The 16,628-nt window shown below is 38.7% G+C and overlaps 10 protein-coding genes and 1 pseudogene across 11 annotated transcripts; 5 read left to right on the top strand and 6 right to left on the bottom strand.

Moving 5' to 3' along the window:
- Positions 1-140: 140 nt before the first annotated feature.
- Positions 141-2,537, bottom strand: VPS16 (tethering complex subunit VPS16; the record flags this gene model as incomplete). The annotated part of the gene is made up of 1 exon (XM_056226204.1): positions 141-2,537. One exon carries the CDS (start codon positions 2,535-2,537, stop codon positions 141-143), a length of 2,397 nt encoding a protein of 798 aa, XP_056079946.1.
- A 291-nt stretch (positions 2,538-2,828) lies between these two features.
- ELC1 (elongin C) lies at positions 2,829-3,128 on the top strand (the record flags this gene model as incomplete). The annotated part of the gene is made up of 1 exon (XM_056226203.1): positions 2,829-3,128. One exon carries the CDS (start codon positions 2,829-2,831, stop codon positions 3,126-3,128), a length of 300 nt encoding a protein of 99 aa, XP_056079945.1.
- Positions 3,129-3,492: 364 nt separating this feature from the next.
- On the bottom strand, positions 3,493-3,792 carry SGF11 (SAGA histone acetyltransferase complex subunit SGF11; the record flags this gene model as incomplete). The annotated part of the gene is made up of 1 exon (XM_056226202.1): positions 3,493-3,792. The coding sequence occupies one exon, from the start codon at positions 3,790-3,792 to the stop codon at positions 3,493-3,495; it is 300 nt and encodes a 99-aa protein (XP_056079944.1).
- Positions 3,793-4,110: 318 nt separating this feature from the next.
- CAM1 (translation elongation factor EF1B gamma) lies at positions 4,111-5,358 on the bottom strand (the record flags this gene model as incomplete). The annotated part of the gene is made up of 1 exon (XM_056226201.1): positions 4,111-5,358. The coding sequence occupies one exon, from the start codon at positions 5,356-5,358 to the stop codon at positions 4,111-4,113; it is 1,248 nt and encodes a 415-aa protein (XP_056079943.1).
- Positions 5,359-5,921: 563 nt separating this feature from the next.
- DIG1 (Dig1p) lies at positions 5,922-7,274 on the top strand (the record flags this gene model as incomplete). The annotated part of the gene is made up of 1 exon (XM_056226200.1): positions 5,922-7,274. One exon carries the CDS (start codon positions 5,922-5,924, stop codon positions 7,272-7,274), a length of 1,353 nt encoding a protein of 450 aa, XP_056079942.1.
- A 488-nt stretch (positions 7,275-7,762) lies between these two features.
- On the top strand, positions 7,763-8,950 carry MNN9 (mannosyltransferase complex subunit MNN9; the record flags this gene model as incomplete). Its single annotated transcript, XM_056226199.1, has 1 exon — positions 7,763-8,950. One exon carries the CDS (start codon positions 7,763-7,765, stop codon positions 8,948-8,950), a length of 1,188 nt encoding a protein of 395 aa, XP_056079941.1.
- A 219-nt stretch (positions 8,951-9,169) lies between these two features.
- ARL3 (Arf family GTPase ARL3) lies at positions 9,170-9,766 on the bottom strand (the record flags this gene model as incomplete). The annotated part of the gene is made up of 1 exon (XM_056226198.1): positions 9,170-9,766. The coding sequence occupies one exon, from the start codon at positions 9,764-9,766 to the stop codon at positions 9,170-9,172; it is 597 nt and encodes a 198-aa protein (XP_056079940.1).
- Positions 9,767-10,042: 276 nt separating this feature from the next.
- Positions 10,043-10,922, bottom strand: SMKI16G1200 (annotated as a pseudogene). Its single transcript is given in 2 exon segments — positions 10,043-10,714; positions 10,716-10,922. Coding segments are annotated over 2 exon segments (879 nt in total).
- Positions 10,923-11,264: 342 nt separating this feature from the next.
- On the top strand, positions 11,265-12,611 carry KTR6 (putative mannosyltransferase; the record flags this gene model as incomplete). The annotated part of the gene is made up of 1 exon (XM_056226196.1): positions 11,265-12,611. The coding sequence occupies one exon, from the start codon at positions 11,265-11,267 to the stop codon at positions 12,609-12,611; it is 1,347 nt and encodes a 448-aa protein (XP_056079939.1).
- Positions 12,612-13,050: 439 nt separating this feature from the next.
- Positions 13,051-13,950, bottom strand: LEE1 (Lee1p; the record flags this gene model as incomplete). The annotated part of the gene is made up of 1 exon (XM_056226195.1): positions 13,051-13,950. One exon carries the CDS (start codon positions 13,948-13,950, stop codon positions 13,051-13,053), a length of 900 nt encoding a protein of 299 aa, XP_056079938.1.
- A 763-nt stretch (positions 13,951-14,713) lies between these two features.
- Positions 14,714-15,691, top strand: LGE1 (Lge1p; the record flags this gene model as incomplete). The annotated part of the gene is made up of 1 exon (XM_056226194.1): positions 14,714-15,691. One exon carries the CDS (start codon positions 14,714-14,716, stop codon positions 15,689-15,691), a length of 978 nt encoding a protein of 325 aa, XP_056079937.1.
- Between the last annotated feature and the right edge of the window lie 937 nt (positions 15,692-16,628).

Raw genomic sequence — 16,628 nt, 5'->3', positions numbered from 1 at the left:
AATTTTTCAGTAAAAAATTATTTTTTTTTTTTCGCCGCCGTTCTTTGGGTAACCCTAAAAGAAACTAATATGTATTACGGTAGTTATTTATCATTCAACGAAAGGTTACGGATCCACAATGTCTATAACGTATAGTAGTTCTATATCCTGCTCATTGTTTCGTTTGCAAACGCTTTTAACTCTGGCTCGTTAGAAGGTATATTATTGTATATTTCCTTCAGACCTGGAATATCTTTCTCCTTTCCCGCTAGTTGAATTGCATCGCGAAAGCTCTTACAGTCCATGTAAAGCTTCTTTTTTTTCTGGTAAGAAAGACCGGATATCATACTAACATAGGGAGCAGCTTCTTTTATGTGCCCTCTGCTTTTCAAATATGTATAAAATGGCATATAGCCAATTGGTGATTTCTTTGACTGAGAAAACTGCAATAGTTGGTCAAATTTCTTGGCCTCAACTAAAGTTCTACATTTTAGGTGATACAACTTTTTTTCATTCACTTTGAATTTTTTAACTATTTCCTTCACCTGTTTGTCTTGACCTGTTTCGATTAATTTTGAAAGCGTTTGATCCAGAGTCATGTTAGTGAACGTGATACCAAATCTTTTCCCTAATGATTCCTGGTATATCCATAATTTTTCTTGTCTTTGAAGCTGTTCTATAGAGTTACTGACCATTTCACTATTCTGGATTTTGCTATAAAGATCTTTGATCTGTGGTAAAAAGCTGTGTAATGATTGTTTTTCTTTTCCTTGCTGCAATAATACGTGAGCCAGGTCAATAAATCGGTCTGTTTGGCGGTAGAAATCGTATAAATAAGCTTTATCCATCCTCATATAATAGAGATACAAGGGGTCGTTGAACATATCGATAGTTAAAAGCTTTGTTAGCTGGGAGTTTGTTAACTTCTTCGAGAGCGCAATCAATAAAGAAACCGTTAAACTAGGATTTTGTAGTTTAATACATTCTTTTAGTGCCAGACTATTATCATCAAGGTCAAGCAGCTGTTCGATTTTAGCTTCTTCGTTCTTCTCTAATAAAGCTAGACTACGGGATAGTTGGAACCTTCCTTCGAAATATGCAATTTTCGCAATAGTTACCATCTGTATTGTATCCATTACCCCTATATCATTTAGTCTGGATTTTATTTTTTCTAACAACTCATCATCTTCCATATCAGGATTTTCTTTAATTTTGTCTTTTGCCCACTCAGTAAATACGTATCCTAAAAGAGACCTTTTATTAGCCAATCTGCATATCTGTACGCATTCATAATACTTGTGATACATCAGCAACCTATCAATTACACCCTTCAAAGTGATACTCTTGTGCTGCTCCGCAGTCAAAAAAAGACCAAAACTTCTGAAGCAGTTTAATAATTTTATAGTATTACAGGCATCTACAAATATATTTGCGTCAAAGGATTTATACTGCAAAGAAGCTTTCCCAAACGATGCTGCATTCAATAACATTTTCTGTAGTTTGGGTTCAAATTCGTCTATTGCGGCAACAATACAGTCCAACACACCCTTCTCCAAGACGAAGTTCTTCAATATTTCAATTGCCTTAGGCGCGTGGTCCTCTAGCAAACTAAACGAGTCAACTAGCATGGCTCCTGGCTCAGTTGAGCCGATTCTAAAGATGCTAGAAGTTTGAGGTTGTACTCTTGATAAAAAGTAAATCTTCTCCGTAGTAATAACCTTCAGACCATCAATTTCTGCCCGTAGATTAGCTACAGTAAAGGGATACCAAAATGTTACATAGAGGCCATCCGGCCCATATAACTTAATTTCATCTTCGAAAGAACAAGCAACAGTATCATTGCCACACCAACATATATCATCTGGTGTAGAATCGAGGTCGTGTTCCATTAGTATTCTTGCTGGGTCTTTGAAGATTTGTAATTTATTATACTTCATGTTATAAAGACAAATAAACCCTCTAGATGAAATCGTTACTTTGTGCCATGATGAATCTGCAATTAACTTCAATAGTGTTCCATTTAAAGTGCTCACTTCATATACGTGGTCAACATCCAGCAGGATTATAATGTCATTATTGCAACTCCAGTGGTTCTTTGTCAACAGATTGTATTTCCTATCTTTGTTCTCATAAAGAAGTTCCCATTTATTTTCATTTAACTTGTATATATCACGAGATTTATTAAGCAACATGATTCCATTATGGTAATCCCAAATAGTGTCAATGATTGATTCTTCCAATGTCACCGTTTCTATCGTTAGTGGCGATATATTATTTACAATTTTTATGGAGTTCTTCGTAACCAGTATCAGCTTCTCGTCTTTATTGAATTCAAATTTTACCACGTCTTCATGTATTTTTCGTAAATTAATCTTACCTAGCAACTGCCCAAAGTAGTTGTATATCTGTATAAAGTCTTGAATTTCTACAGCAATGACGGTTAACGACAAGGCACATCTGAAATCCTCATATTGGGCTGGCCATTTTAACTCGCCAATGGTTCTATTCCTATAAAATACATCTTTCAGTCTTTCCCAATCAAAACTAGGATTCTTCATTGTATCCAAAAGAAACAAAAAGCAGGTTTACTCGTGTGTACTTTTCTTTCTTTCCCTTTTTTCGCATTAGAGAAATGATCGTTTGATACCATTAGGGATATAAGTCAACTTTTTTTAAACAGATTTCAAGAAGCGAAGTAACTACTTGGCACCTTTACTTTAGTCAAGATCAAAAAAAAAAAAAAAAGTAAAGAAAGGAAACACAAGCAAATCAGCAATAAAGCAGAATATTTAGTGAATTTCTCTTTTCGTTCTTTTGCCAAAAATATATGAGCAATTATCCGTAGTTAAATGTCTCAAGATCCAATCACACTAGTGTCAAAGGATGATAAAGAATATGAAATATCACGATCTGCTGCTATGGTTTCACCAACGTTAAAGGCTATGATTGAAGGGTCATTTAGGGAAAGCAAAGGCCGGATAGAATTAAAACAGTTTGATTCTCATATTCTAAAAAAGGTCGTGGAATACTTAAATTACAATTTCCAATACAGCAGCATTAACGAGGACGATGATGACATTCCAGAGTTTGAAATACCAACTGATATGTCGTTAGAGCTGCTACTTGCAGCAGACTATTTGAATATATAGGTATAAGAAAAGAAAAGCCTTCCAATATCACTCATTATGAAACTCGACGTGCAACATACCGCGATGATTAAAAGATGAAGAATGCACTGTTGCGCAACGTGTCTATGCGCAACTCTGGTGTGTAATGGAATGTGAGGTATCATTCAAAAATATATATGGAGGAGTCATTACACAACATATAACGACTACTTAAATAGTTATTTTACTTCTTTGAGATATTATGACATAACTGCACGAGCTTCTCTCAACGCGCAGAAATGTCGCTTGAAGAGCAAGCTTAGTGAATCTTTATGAGACCACACCCTACACAAGGGGTCAAATCTGTTTGTGTTCTTGACACCACCTATGAACTCGACATCTAGCATTAACGCCTAGAGGCTCTACTCAAACATCTCTGTAGATGAGCTGCTAGCCTATTTGCCGATACGTCTCGGCCACAATTTTCACAGTGAATATACTGAGACGACTCTTGTTGCTTCTGCAGTCCATTAATATCGAGAGAACCGTTCGGATCGTAATAGTAGCTGCGAAGATCCGGATATCTTGTCTTCAGCAACTGTTGTTGAGTGGTTTCCCGAGCCACTATGTCCTGAATCAGGGTAGTTAACAGGTTATTCAGTATTCCATTAGAAATAGAGTCTATGGTAATAGTTTCTTCGGTCATCACTACAGGAAACCCCCGTAACCCAGAAAATACGAAAGGTATATTTTTCTACTCAACGAAAACAAACGCTGATTTACTTTTCCATTCACCAGATTCAAACATGTATATTCATAAAGGTATATGTATATATATATATATATATATATATCATACAACAATGATCCAGCATGTAAAGAGTAAAAGAGCCTTTCTCTCTGCACAACCTCCAGCGCGGAAAACAAAATCAGTTACCCTAATTGCGTCATAAATATAATATAGATAGAACTACCTAAAATATGTTCGAGAAAACGGTCGCATGGAAAACAACAGGTGGCAGAATTATTTCAAGACCTTACCGTCAACGATTTCCTTTTGTTCGCCATTGACTGAAACTGGCTTATCCCAAGCCCACATATTGTTGATAAATTCCTTTTCGTCCTCGTTAGTTGGATCCAACTTAACATAGTCGTAAGATTCCCAGTCTGGTGCAACATCGAAAGCTGGAACGTAGTCTTGGCCTCTAACCATAACTGCGCCAACAATACCGTTGTTGTTATTCTCACCGTAGACAACTAGACAACCGAACATGTATTTGGTGGAAGCAGATAGTCTGTTGAAAAACCCACCAACCAAGTTATTAGACATGAATGTCAAGGTCAATTCATCGTTGTACTTATAAGTAACCTTCCATAGAGAGTACTCTTCTGGGTTGTAGTGCTCCCAAAACCAAGGCAAGGCAACTGGCCTAGTGTCTTCATTAGAGTACTTTCTCTTCCAGTCATCTAGTACGAAGGTCGACTTGCCCAATAACTCCAATGGATGTTTTGGCTTCTTGGAAGAAGTCTCGGTCTCCGTAGTGGCCGGCTTGGCTTCCTCCTTCTTCTTTGGAGGCGTAGCGATGGCAGTTGATGCCTTCTTTTCCTTTTTCTTTTGGGGAGGCGCCAATGGCTTGTCAGTGAACTTGAAATCCTTGTATTCGTCCTTCAAGAAGGGAGAAGCTCTGACGGTGTTGAACCATCTCACGATGGCCGGATGTTGAGCTCTCCATTCAGAACCGAATAGGTTTTCGAAGTATCTGGTGAAGATGGAGGCGGCGACTAAGTCGGCCAAGGAGATGCTTTCCGTCACCAAATAAGTGTAGTTTTTCAATCTACCGTCGAAGATGTCAACGATCTTGCTAACATTGCCCATGGCTGCGTCGAAGTTCTTCTTATTGTAAGGAACATCCCCCTTCAAGGGTGCAATAGTGTTGGCAATCTGGATACACAAGTCATTGTTGGCCAACGATTGCCATCTGATGATCTGCGCTTGAGCATTTAAGTCATCGCTAGCACCCAACAATTGAGCCTTTATCTTTTCATCTTGTGAAAGCTTTACCAAATAGTAGTTAATGGCCATAGCCTCTGTCAACTTATAGCCCTTTGGTCCTACGAATGCAGGAACCTTCTTCAATGGGAAGTCCCTTGCGAACTCTTCAGCGGCGCTGTCAGGCGTAACAACCTTGATGTCCAGCTTCAAAGTTTCGACAAGCCCTCTTGGGACCCAAGTTCTGATTCTAAAATTAGCATATAAAGTACCCTGTGACATGATGTACAAAGCGTATATCTGATTTTCTTATTGCTCTCTATGTCCTGTGTAATGCACCAAGAAAAAAGGCACCAACAATAATGAGGAAAGACTGCGATCAGTCGAGCAATACGACCAAAAGGTGTTGATAATGAAAAACGAGAAACGAAAAAAATAATTAAACAAGGACTCTACGAAGACTATGCTATAATCATGCCTCCTCCGTCGGTTGAAAAACAGAAAAGCAAGAATCAACGCCCAACGACCTGCAGCAGCAAGCGTGAAAAATTCCCCGACTGGGCTCAACGCGAGCGAAAGATGAAACAAGCAGCGGTAGGCTTGCACGGGCCTTGCATGTATGCGTGGCAATTCTTGGGCTCTACTTATAAGCACAGCTGTTCGCCACTTAATACGGTTGTTCTTTACATCTGTTACTTACTGGGGGATGTTTGTTAGGTTTATTTGATTTTTGCGCTTTGCGTTTTGCGGTCTTTTACATTATATAGAAGAAGCACACTTTAGGAGAATCAAATCAGCACGGTACTTTAATAATTTTTCTCTCAAAGAAGAAAACAGAAGTGAGAATGGCTGTGTCAGAGCGTTTGAGAACAACAGCCGAAGATAAATCTATGGCAAAAGCAATTCAAGATCCAGTTAGGGATTCCGGAATGGGTACAAGGAGTGCCAGTGGCAGCAGCACTAACAACAATAATAAGAGTTGGCCAGACGTAAGTACTGCTGGCGAGGAACCAGATTTAGAGCAGGTCCCAGAAGAAAATGATTCCACTGATAGGAATGGAGATTGGGATAATTGTGAGGCGGGTGCTGCGAAGAAGAGGAAAGCGCAGCCATTGAAAAATCCGAAGAAATCCTTGAAAAGAGGTAAGGTTCCGGCGCCATTGAATCTTTCGGAAAGTAACATGAACACACATACTGGTAATTCTAAAGATGACAACCCTGCCTTGTCAAACCTTGCACCTTTATCTACAGTTACTAACCAGAGCGTGAAAAGCGCGCCCGCGCAAGTTACACAGCATTCAAAGTTCCAGCCTCGTGTTCAATACTTGGGAAAGGCCAGTTCTAGACAATCTATACAGGTCAATAATACTAGCAACAGTTACGGAAAGGTGTCGATGCCCTCAGCGGGTGTTATGACTGCGTTGAATCCGTACATGCCCATGAACCGCTACATAATGTCACCGTACTACAATCCGTACGGTATTCCTCCACCTCACATGCTGAACAAGCCCATAATGACGCCCTACGGCTCATATCCATATCCAATGGGCCCGCGAACCTCTATCCCTTTTGCCATGCAAGGCGGCAATACTAGACCCTATGAAGAGAACGAATACGCTGGCAGTGGCTACAGAAACAAGAGAATGAACGATTCTTCCGATTCGCCCTTGAGTGGTACCGCTTCCAGTGGAAAAACCAGAAGATCCGAGGAGGGCTCGAGAAATTCTAGTGCAGGTTCAAGTGCGAATGCCAGCCCCATGCAACAGCGCCCAGACTTGTGTGCAGCCGATGTAGTTCCCACGGAGGAGTACCACTTTGAACGGGATGTTGTACTCTCTGCCAACCCCAAAGCAAGAAGCGCAAGCACAAGCACAAGCACAAGCACAAGCAGAGACAGAGGTTCGTGGCAGGACGCAGAAACTAATGAAGATGATGAGGAGGGTACGGACCTAGCCATCGAGGATGGAGCTGTCCCAACACCTACTTTTACTACGTTCCAGCGGACTTCGCAGCAGCAGCAGTCGCCTAGTCTTCTTCATGGCGAAATCCGGCTCTCATCCCATATCTTCGCTTTTGAGTTTCCCCTGAGCTCTGGCAACGTCGACAAGAAAATGTTTATGAGCATATGCAACAAGGTATGGAATGAATCAAAGGACCTGGCCAAAAAGTCATCATCACATCATAGAACGGGCAAGTAATGGCAACACACCCGTATAATCATACACTACATGTTCACACACTACATACTCACACACTACATATCACACACTACATACCAAGGACAATTCAGTACATACACAATCTCTATAAGTTGATAAACTAATCTACGAGGAATTATTCATTTTGTTGTTAGTAAGGTCATCCTTATCATCATTATATACGTTAGTGTCTAGTCTTTTTTTTTTCTTTTTTACTTCAGTGTAACGGATTTGGCATCGAAGTATTTTGATAGAAGTGAAACGTAACACCAAATCAAGGACGGTAAAAGAGGTGGATTCTCAACCAGGCGGATTATCAATTTGTCGAAAGGTCTTTGTTACTCGTTATTATCTGCACCTGGTCCCTATTATTACCGAGCTATACTTACCCTAGTACGTTGTGAAGGTAAGAGAGAGAGGGAGTATTTTTTTTTTAGTTTTTCCAAACAAAACAGTTTAAAATAACCAGGACAAAGAAATAGAAAACAATGTCACTTTCTCTTGTATCATACCGTCTAAGAAAGAACCCGTGGGTAAACATCTTTCTACCTATTTTGGCCATATTTCTAATATATGTTGTTTTCTTCCAGAGAGATCAGTCTCTACTAGGACTTAACGGTCATTCCATTTCTCAACACAAATGGGCCCACGAAAAGGAAAACACATTTTATTTCCCCTTCACTAAAAAATATAAGATGCCTAAATACTCTTATAAGAAGAAAAGCGGTTGGTTGTTTAACGACCATGTAGAAGATATTATTCCAGAGGGCCATATTGCACATTATGATTTGAACAAATTGCACTCAACACCGGACGCGGCTGCCAATAAAGAACATGTTTTGATATTGACCCCAATGCAAACATTCCATCAACAATATTGGGACAATCTGCTGCAGTTAACTTATCCCCGGGAATTGATTGAATTGGGGTTCATTACACCAAGAACGGCAACAGGCGATTTAGCTTTGAAGAAACTAGAAAATGCTGTCAAAAAAGTGCAAGCAGACAAGAAAGCGCAAAGATTCAGCAAAATCACTATTATGCGACAGAATTCACAAAGTTTTGACAAGTTGATGGAGAAGGAAAGACACGCTTTGGATGTTCAGAAGGAGAGACGTGCTGCAATGGCTTTAGCACGTAACGAATTACTATTTTCCACGATAGGACCTCACACTTCTTGGGTTTTGTGGTTGGATGCTGATATCATAGAGACGCCAACAACTTTAATTCAAGATATGACCCAACACAACAAAGCAGTCTTAGCTGCCAATATCTATCAAAGGTTCTATGATCAAGAGAAAAAACAATCGTCAATTAGGCCATATGATTTCAACAATTGGCAGGAAAGTGACACGGGTTTAGAAATAGCCTCTCAGATGGATGATGATGAGATTATCGTCGAGGGTTATGCTGAAATTGCCACTTACAGGCCTTTAATGGCCCATTTTTACAGCGCCAATGAACTACCAAGTAAGGAAATGGTGTTGGACGGTGTTGGCGGTGGTTGTACCTTGGTTAAAGCTGAAGTTCATAGAGACGGTGCTATGTTCCCTAACTTCCCATTCTACCACTTAATTGAAACGGAAGGTTTTGCTAAGATGGCTAAGAGACTGAACTATGAAGTATTTGGTTTACCGAACTACCTGGTTTATCACATTGAGGAAGAAAACCATTAAGTCATTAAGGAATGAACATAGAGGTAATAGCGTGATCGAAAGGTGATACTGTAAAGGTTATTTGAAAATAAACAAATACAATATATATATATATATATATATATATATATAATTTACATATGTATACTAAAAGAATACTGAAAAAAAAGTATTACAACCTCAGAATCATGAGGTCGGAGAAGAATTGCACAAGTACTATTCGTCCTGCGCACTTTCTTATCATTTATAAATTGGCGGTCTTGACTTTTTATTCCTCTCTAATCTAACAACCATCCATTCAATAGCATCTTTAACACCTTCCCCAGTCAATGCACTTATTGGTAAAACCCTACTATCTCTAGCGCTTAAGTGTTCCGCAATTTTATTAAAGACTTGCTTTATATCTTGCACTTCCATTCTATCTTGCCTATCTTGTTTGTTGGCCAACATCAAGATGGGTACGCCCTCAATTTCTTCATCCATTACAACAGACTGTAGAGTCATGGAACATTCGTCCAATCGCTCTCTAGCTGAGCTATCCACTATGAAAATTATACCATGGCATAGGGAATAGTATTCTGACCACATTGATCTTAATGATTCTTGTCCACCTACATCCCAAAACTTCAATATTTGTTTACTATCAATGGGTATCGTTGCTACATTTTGTCCTACTGTAGGCTGTATCTTTTCTAAGGCTTTAAACGCCATGGAATATTCTTTTTTTAATGTCTCCAGGAACGTGGTTTTTCCTGCATTGTCTAGACCTAGTATAAGAATTGAATATTGTTCCTTTTTATTCCAGTTATTGTAAAGTCCCTTAACCAAATGAAACATGTGTGCGCTGCACTTTATACAGTTGTATACTCTATTCTAATCCATTTTTGAATCTGAAATCAATCCGGATTTATTTTTTAATTTTCCATTTACTTTTTTTTGATATTGCTGTAAACTTAATCACATACGTATCTATATAAGTTTGAACAAAAAATGGCTCTATGAAAGAAAACACATATTAAGGGAACTCTTTTGAACGTAACGATTATAAAGGCTCTTGACAAAAATGCGGGAGCTAATTGATTTACTTAAACGGGAGGGTGTTAACTTGGTATTTTAGCATTCAAATTCCAAGATTACAAAATTCTCATCACCCAATAAATGAGAAATAGAATCTGTTGAAATATCGCTAGAATTCAACAAAATTTCTCTGTCTTCATTTTTGATCAGTTTTCCACCGACCCAGTTAAGATTTTTTAAAAGATCCAACCCATTATTGATTAAATCATCCCTTAAAATATACAGTCTCAATTTCATGTATTCGAATTTTAAATTCTGATCTAGGCTGGAGGTCAGCTCTAAAAGAGCAAGTAGCCAATCTTTGTTTATATAGTTACTGTGGCTATCAATAATACTCTTATCTTTTAGCAAAGATGGTAATACAACATGGAAGTACTTTTCATTCAATTTACACCAAATCAATTCTTGCGAAAATAAAGGAAGATAGAGAATGAAGTACTGTGACCCTATATTTCTCCAATTGTGACCGTTGTTATTATTGTTGTTGTTGTGCCTTTTAGTATTTTCATTATATATTAGCCTTTTCAATGTAATTTTCATATCGTCTACTAGCTTTTTTTTCAGCATTTTAGCAACGGATTTTTGTTTGCTGTGTTTGTCTTTCATTAGAGAATTGAAATTCAATATGAATTGAGATTCCATGCATAAGATGACATCCCAATAAAAGTCGATGATATCAACATTTAGAGGAATATTCAAAGGGATGTCACGCGCGCCAATCCTTAAAGCCGCAGCTAGCCAAACTATACGTGGAAAGCATGGGCATTGGTGTGCATTTATTACTTTTTAATAATGAACTGATTGGAAAATGTAAAGAAATGCCCAGATTTGATGGGTCTTCTATGAGTTTCATTAGCTCAGGGTTTTGTAGAACATTTATTATTTTTGTTTTCCTTTTTTGTATTACTTCAGACATGGTAAATGACGTATTTATCCCTCTATCCTATTATCACTCTTCAAATAGTATGATACCGTTTCTGGCCCTTTAGTTCCTTTGTCTTATGCATTTTTGTTCTAAATCATGTACATATATAGTCATCACCAATGGTCTTTGATTTTTGAAGTGGCGCTCTCGTAGAACACGAGTTATTGCTCTTGCTCTACAGGAAAAAAAAAATAAAAATAATTTTCGAGCCCACATGTGACATTTACTCCAGACTTAAATGGTAAAGTTTGTAGCTATTCCGACGCTATGGGAATACTAAGTGTTTAGCTGACTTTTTATGGCCTTGAGTGAAGATAAGAACGATAAGTTAATATGCACGTCCTTCTGAGTAAAAAAATAGCACGCTTTCTGTTGATTTCGTTTATTTTCGTAGTTGCGCTAATAATGGCATTGAAACATCCGGCGACAAAAGAGATCTCTGGGCAATATCTCGGGCCATATCTTCCAGAATCCTTCCGATCCACTGCTAAGATTAGTGTAGAGGAGCAAAGACGGATACAGCGTGAAAAGGAAGAAGCCGAGTTAAAGCAATCTTTGGAACAAGCAGCCATTAAGAACGCCACCGAGTATGCTATCAAGGAAAAGATCAAGTCGTATGGTGGTAACGAAACAACACTAGGGTTTATGGTTCCATCTTATATAAATCATGGAGGGTCGCCACCAAAGGCATGTTTCGTCTCGTTGATTACTGATAAGGATCCTATCGCCCAAATCATAGAATCTATTAGTAATGTGCAAGAAAAATTCAACAAAAAATTTGCGTACCCATGGGTCTTTATCAGCCTGGGAAAGCTTGACGGAAGTAAGGAAAATATGATTTCTCAGACCATTACTGATACCATGAATGGTGATTCTAAAGTAGTCGATATAAAATTTATTTCTCTTTCCCCAGAGGAATGGGTATACCCTGAATGGGTTGATGAAAATAAAGCAGCGGAATCATTAATCGCGCTAGCAAATATGCCGGATGGTGATTCCAGGGCTGTAAGATACCAAGCTAGGTTTTGGGCAGGGTTTTTTTGGAAACATCCATCTTTGAAAAATTTCGACTGGTATTGGAGAGTAGACCCTGGTATTAAATTGTACTGTGATATTGATTATGACGTTTTTAGGTGGATGCAAGACAGGGGGAAAGTATTTGGGTTCACATTGAGCATGAGTGAGGCTAAGGAAGCCAACGAAAAAATTTGGGACGTTACCAAAAAATTTGCAAAAGATTTCCCCAAATATATCATTGAGGATAAGGATAACTTCAAGGCATTTATAACAAAGAAAGACTCGGATGATTTTAACAATTGTGAATTCAAATCAAACTTTGAAATTGGTAATTTGAACTTTTATAGATCACCCGCTTATAGGAATTTTTTTGATGTGATTGACAAAGAAGGTGGTATATTTTACTATAAATGGAGTGAATCTATAATTCACACAATTGGGTTATCAATTTTGCTACCAAAGGATAAAATATACTTCTTCGAGAATATTGGATTCCATTACGATAAGTACGATAACTGCCCCCTAAATGATGACATTTGGAGTCAATATAAATGTGATTGTGATCAAGGAAACGATTTCACGTTCAGAAGTGGATCGTGTGGTGAACATTACTTCGACATCTTAAAAAAAGATAAACCGGAAGGTTGGAATAAACTACCATAAATCAGAACATTAATATATAAGAACAAAAATCCTACATATATATATATCTATACACATATGTACTGTTTCCTTTATTTCTCAGTTGAGGCCGTAAGAAAGGGGAAAACAAAACTAACAACTATGATAAACGTATTGAGAGGTGAGGAGTATATAGTGGCAAGGCTAGAAGATTCCGAACTTCCATGTATTGTCTTTTTTTTTACTTTGACTTTTTTTTAATTAAATTTCAGTATTCAGTGGGTAATTGGATAAGAATATGCAAAATGCAACCTTACTCTCAAAGAAAATAGAAAAACCAAACTGCCCTAGTATTTTTTTTTATTGAACGTGCTTTTTTTTTTTTAATTTTATTCTTATTTTGTGGATTTTCGGGTTCAATGATGAGTTTAATGAGGGATATATATGCTTGGAACCAGAAAAATCATGAATGGGTGGTCTCTCATTCTTGACAATATCTTGAATTGAAATCATGAATTAATAATTCTTCAATTTCATCGTCCGACTCCTCTTGAATTGCAGGGCCTGTGCGATACTTGAGATTCTGATTCATACTTGGGTTCGATAACGTAGTTTGGCCCTGCTCTTGCCAAATATTAGATGAAGATGAAGATACCGGAGAGTAAGCAGTAATGTTATTATAGTTATAATTAATGTACGAAGAAGACGACGAAGGGGGAGAGAAGAATTCCGTATGTAGGACCCCGGGACTTTTCTGAGGTGAAGACATTGGGTATTGTGAGGGAAAATAGTTTGCATTCGAAGCTGAATTCGAGAATTCCGTGTGTACAGACAGAGGAGGGGACATGAAAGTAGAGAAAGAGGCAGACCTAGTGTGAGATGGGTAGTTGTTCTTCGAGGGAGAGGCGATATCAATAGGGTCTTTGCCATTCATTTTAAACCCATTTGGCAATGTATGAGCATTAACACACTTGTTACCGAATTTACAGTTGCCCTTTGCGAAATATTTGCAAGGTAAATTATTCGCAGAACTAATGATGTCTGGGGAATGAGAAAAAGGACAAGAAGTGCCAGCTTGACAATTGCCCATTTTGAAAAATTTGCATGGTACATGAGAATAGTCCTTCTGCTGCTGAGAATTATTTTTCGTTATCAGCAAATGTTCCATTATGATTTTTTGTTGATGCGAAGAAAAGGGTAGTTGGTTAGCAGCATTATGATTTTTTGGAAAGTTCAACTTAGTGTTGTTAGCATTAAAAGACCTTGGTATATTTTGAAAATCTTGAATTTGGGGTGCAAATATTTCATTTGCGGATTGAGAGCTTCTCCTAGCATTACTGCCCGGATGATTCAATACAGACATGTTATCATAAGCGTCCATATTTTATAGCGAGTAACAGTGTTAAGAATAAAAATAGTATAGTAGTGATATTAGATATAATTCAATTATATAAAGAAAACTAGATCTGGTGACAATAAGGAGCAAGTAAAATCTAGAAGAAATTAAAAATTATTCTAAAACGATGACAAGGGAAAAGGGAAGAGAGTAGTTTCTAAGAGATCCTGTTTTTATACAGGAGGAAAAGAAGTATTGCGGTTACTAAAACACCATATCTTGTATTATTGACTTTGGAATATGATATAGGGGAAGAACTACACGAAGCACCGAAATTCGAAACTTAAAAAATTCTAAGATAAGCGCGAAGTGCTTAACACATGATTAAAATGATAAAGGTAGATTTATTCGGTGGGTACCTTAATGATAAGAATACCGTACCACAACATGTTATTCTCCACATCATTTTCTTACAAACACTCCTACACACACCGTACACCTCTGTCATACGATGCTATGCCCAGCTTTTCCTACTCTTGTTTCTTCGTAATCCACATTACACTGTGGCGGGCCTGTACAAGGAGCTCTTTGACCTTGGCATTTTGAGGGGCGGGGCAAGCGTGGCAAGCGTGGCGGGGGCTTCCGCCGCTCCGAATAAACATAAAGACACTTTATACGAAAGGTTACCCTCCAGTGAACTTTTCTCTTCAATGATGATCCAGAAGTAATGAATCAACCGCAATCAAGAGAAAAAAGCACCATGGTAATTTAAAGGCATGTGAGGTGGCTCAGAAACCCGCAGTAAGATATGAGCGGATACACGGGAAATAACTATAGCAGATACTCATCCACTTCTCCGAGACAAAGAGGGAGTTATCACCATGCCAGGCGAGGAAGAGGTGCAATAAGCGGATCGTATTACAGAGGCGGTAGTGCGTCTTATGGCGCGAGATACAACGACGAATATGAGCAACCGCCTCAAGAGGGAGATTCGAGACAGTCCGGAACTTACTACAGAAACGGATACACGGAGACAAGACCGTACTATCCATCTAATGGTAGGCATTATCAAGCATCGTCTCATAGATACAACAGTAATACGAATTTCCACCACACACCACACCGTGGCAGTAGTCAAGATGTGAACGGCAGATCTATAGGTGGCTCGCAAAATGATAATGAACGACTTAAATCCAGATATCAAAACACGCAGGCAGAGTATCCCCACCAACAATCGATGAGCGCTGGTAGCAGCGGTGGTGTCAGCAGTGGTAGCAGCAGCAGCAGCAGCAGCAACGGACTTCCGCCCCCACCCTTAGTATCATCTGTAACCCATAGTAGGCCATTTTACAACACTGGTTACCAATATGCCAACAGTTATAATTACAGTAACTATCGCCACCGTGAGACGCCGCCCCCTCCTTCGAATGGCCACCAAGCAAACAGTTACCCAGCGCATGCATCCGAGAGAAGGAGTATCAGTGGCGGCTCTGGCATCAGCGTGGACAAGAAGAAAAGAGTAGTGGATATAAAAGATTCCCCTTTTCTTTACTTGACAGATTTTGATAAGAATGTCAAGAAGACAAACACTACTGAAAGCGAATGTGAAAAAGCAAGAGAGGTTTTCAAAGAAAGCGATAACATCGATTCTGCTCTGCAAGATCTGACCCTTAAAGTAAATTCTAATGAGTTAGAGTTGCGACTCCTAAATAACCAGTGCGACAAGCATGCATTAAACATACAACTGACCCAGGAGAAACTGGACTCATTGTTATTAATGCAGTAAGGGATGTTCCAACCCTATAAGTAAATTATGTAAACGCCGGAAGCGAAAATCATATTAGGAAATCATCAGAAAGTAGAGTTTTTGATACATACGCCGAGGAAAGGTACCACTCAGTTGCAGAAAGTTCGGGTCTCGTTGGGTAAAGTTTGGTAAAGAACCGGGAAGTGAGATTACGAGGACTGAGAAGCCGCGGAACTGCGGAGCAAATTACGTGTCAGCCATCTCCCTATTCCGATCATTATCAACCTCCTTTTGTTTCTCCTGTTTGAACAAGCGCAGCATTGCGTGTGAGGTTCTTTCTCTGCTAGCCTTTTACTCCGATAGCACACACACACACACTACACCTACACACCACAATTTCTGTCTGTCTCTGCCCCCGCATTACTACTATCCCCGAACTTCCCATTTCAATTCGCGTCGCGGCGCACCGCGTCATTATCACTGGCCCACGCTTGCTGCGTCCCTTCTCTTATTCACGGTCACAATAACTCCTCCGGAATAAAAATCAATCTTTCGCTAAGCCATCTTTTTCCCTTTTTCTTTTTTTTTTCGTTTCTTTTTTTGGTTTCTTCGCTATTATCACCTTTTTTTTTTAAACTTCTTGGCCAAGCTTTCAGCATCACTTTTCTATCTCATGTGGCACTGCCAAATTCCACATTTTCTTCCCCTCTTGCTATATATAACGATTTTCGACTTAAGGAAATGACAGGAGGTTTAAGCCCATAAGGAGGAGGCTTGCGCTGACGTTTTATATTTTCTACCTTTTCTAGTTAAGTTAAATAAAAAGCGTCCACATTCCCACTCTATTTGCTTCGCATGTTTTGTATCTTTAACCTATTTTAATATTTACCAGCGGTTTCAAAAAACAAACATACAAACAATAAATCGAAAGAGGTTTTTCATTACCGTATTTTTTTGCTTTACTCTGTTGTTCTGA

The sequence above is a fragment of the Saccharomyces mikatae genome, assembly GCF_947241705.1.
Source record: "Saccharomyces mikatae IFO 1815 strain IFO1815 genome assembly, chromosome: 16".
Classification (NCBI taxonomy): domain Eukaryota; kingdom Fungi; phylum Ascomycota; class Saccharomycetes; order Saccharomycetales; family Saccharomycetaceae; genus Saccharomyces; species Saccharomyces mikatae.
Note: the sequence above shows the minus strand (reverse complement) of the source record. Positions and strands in the feature narration are given on the sequence as shown.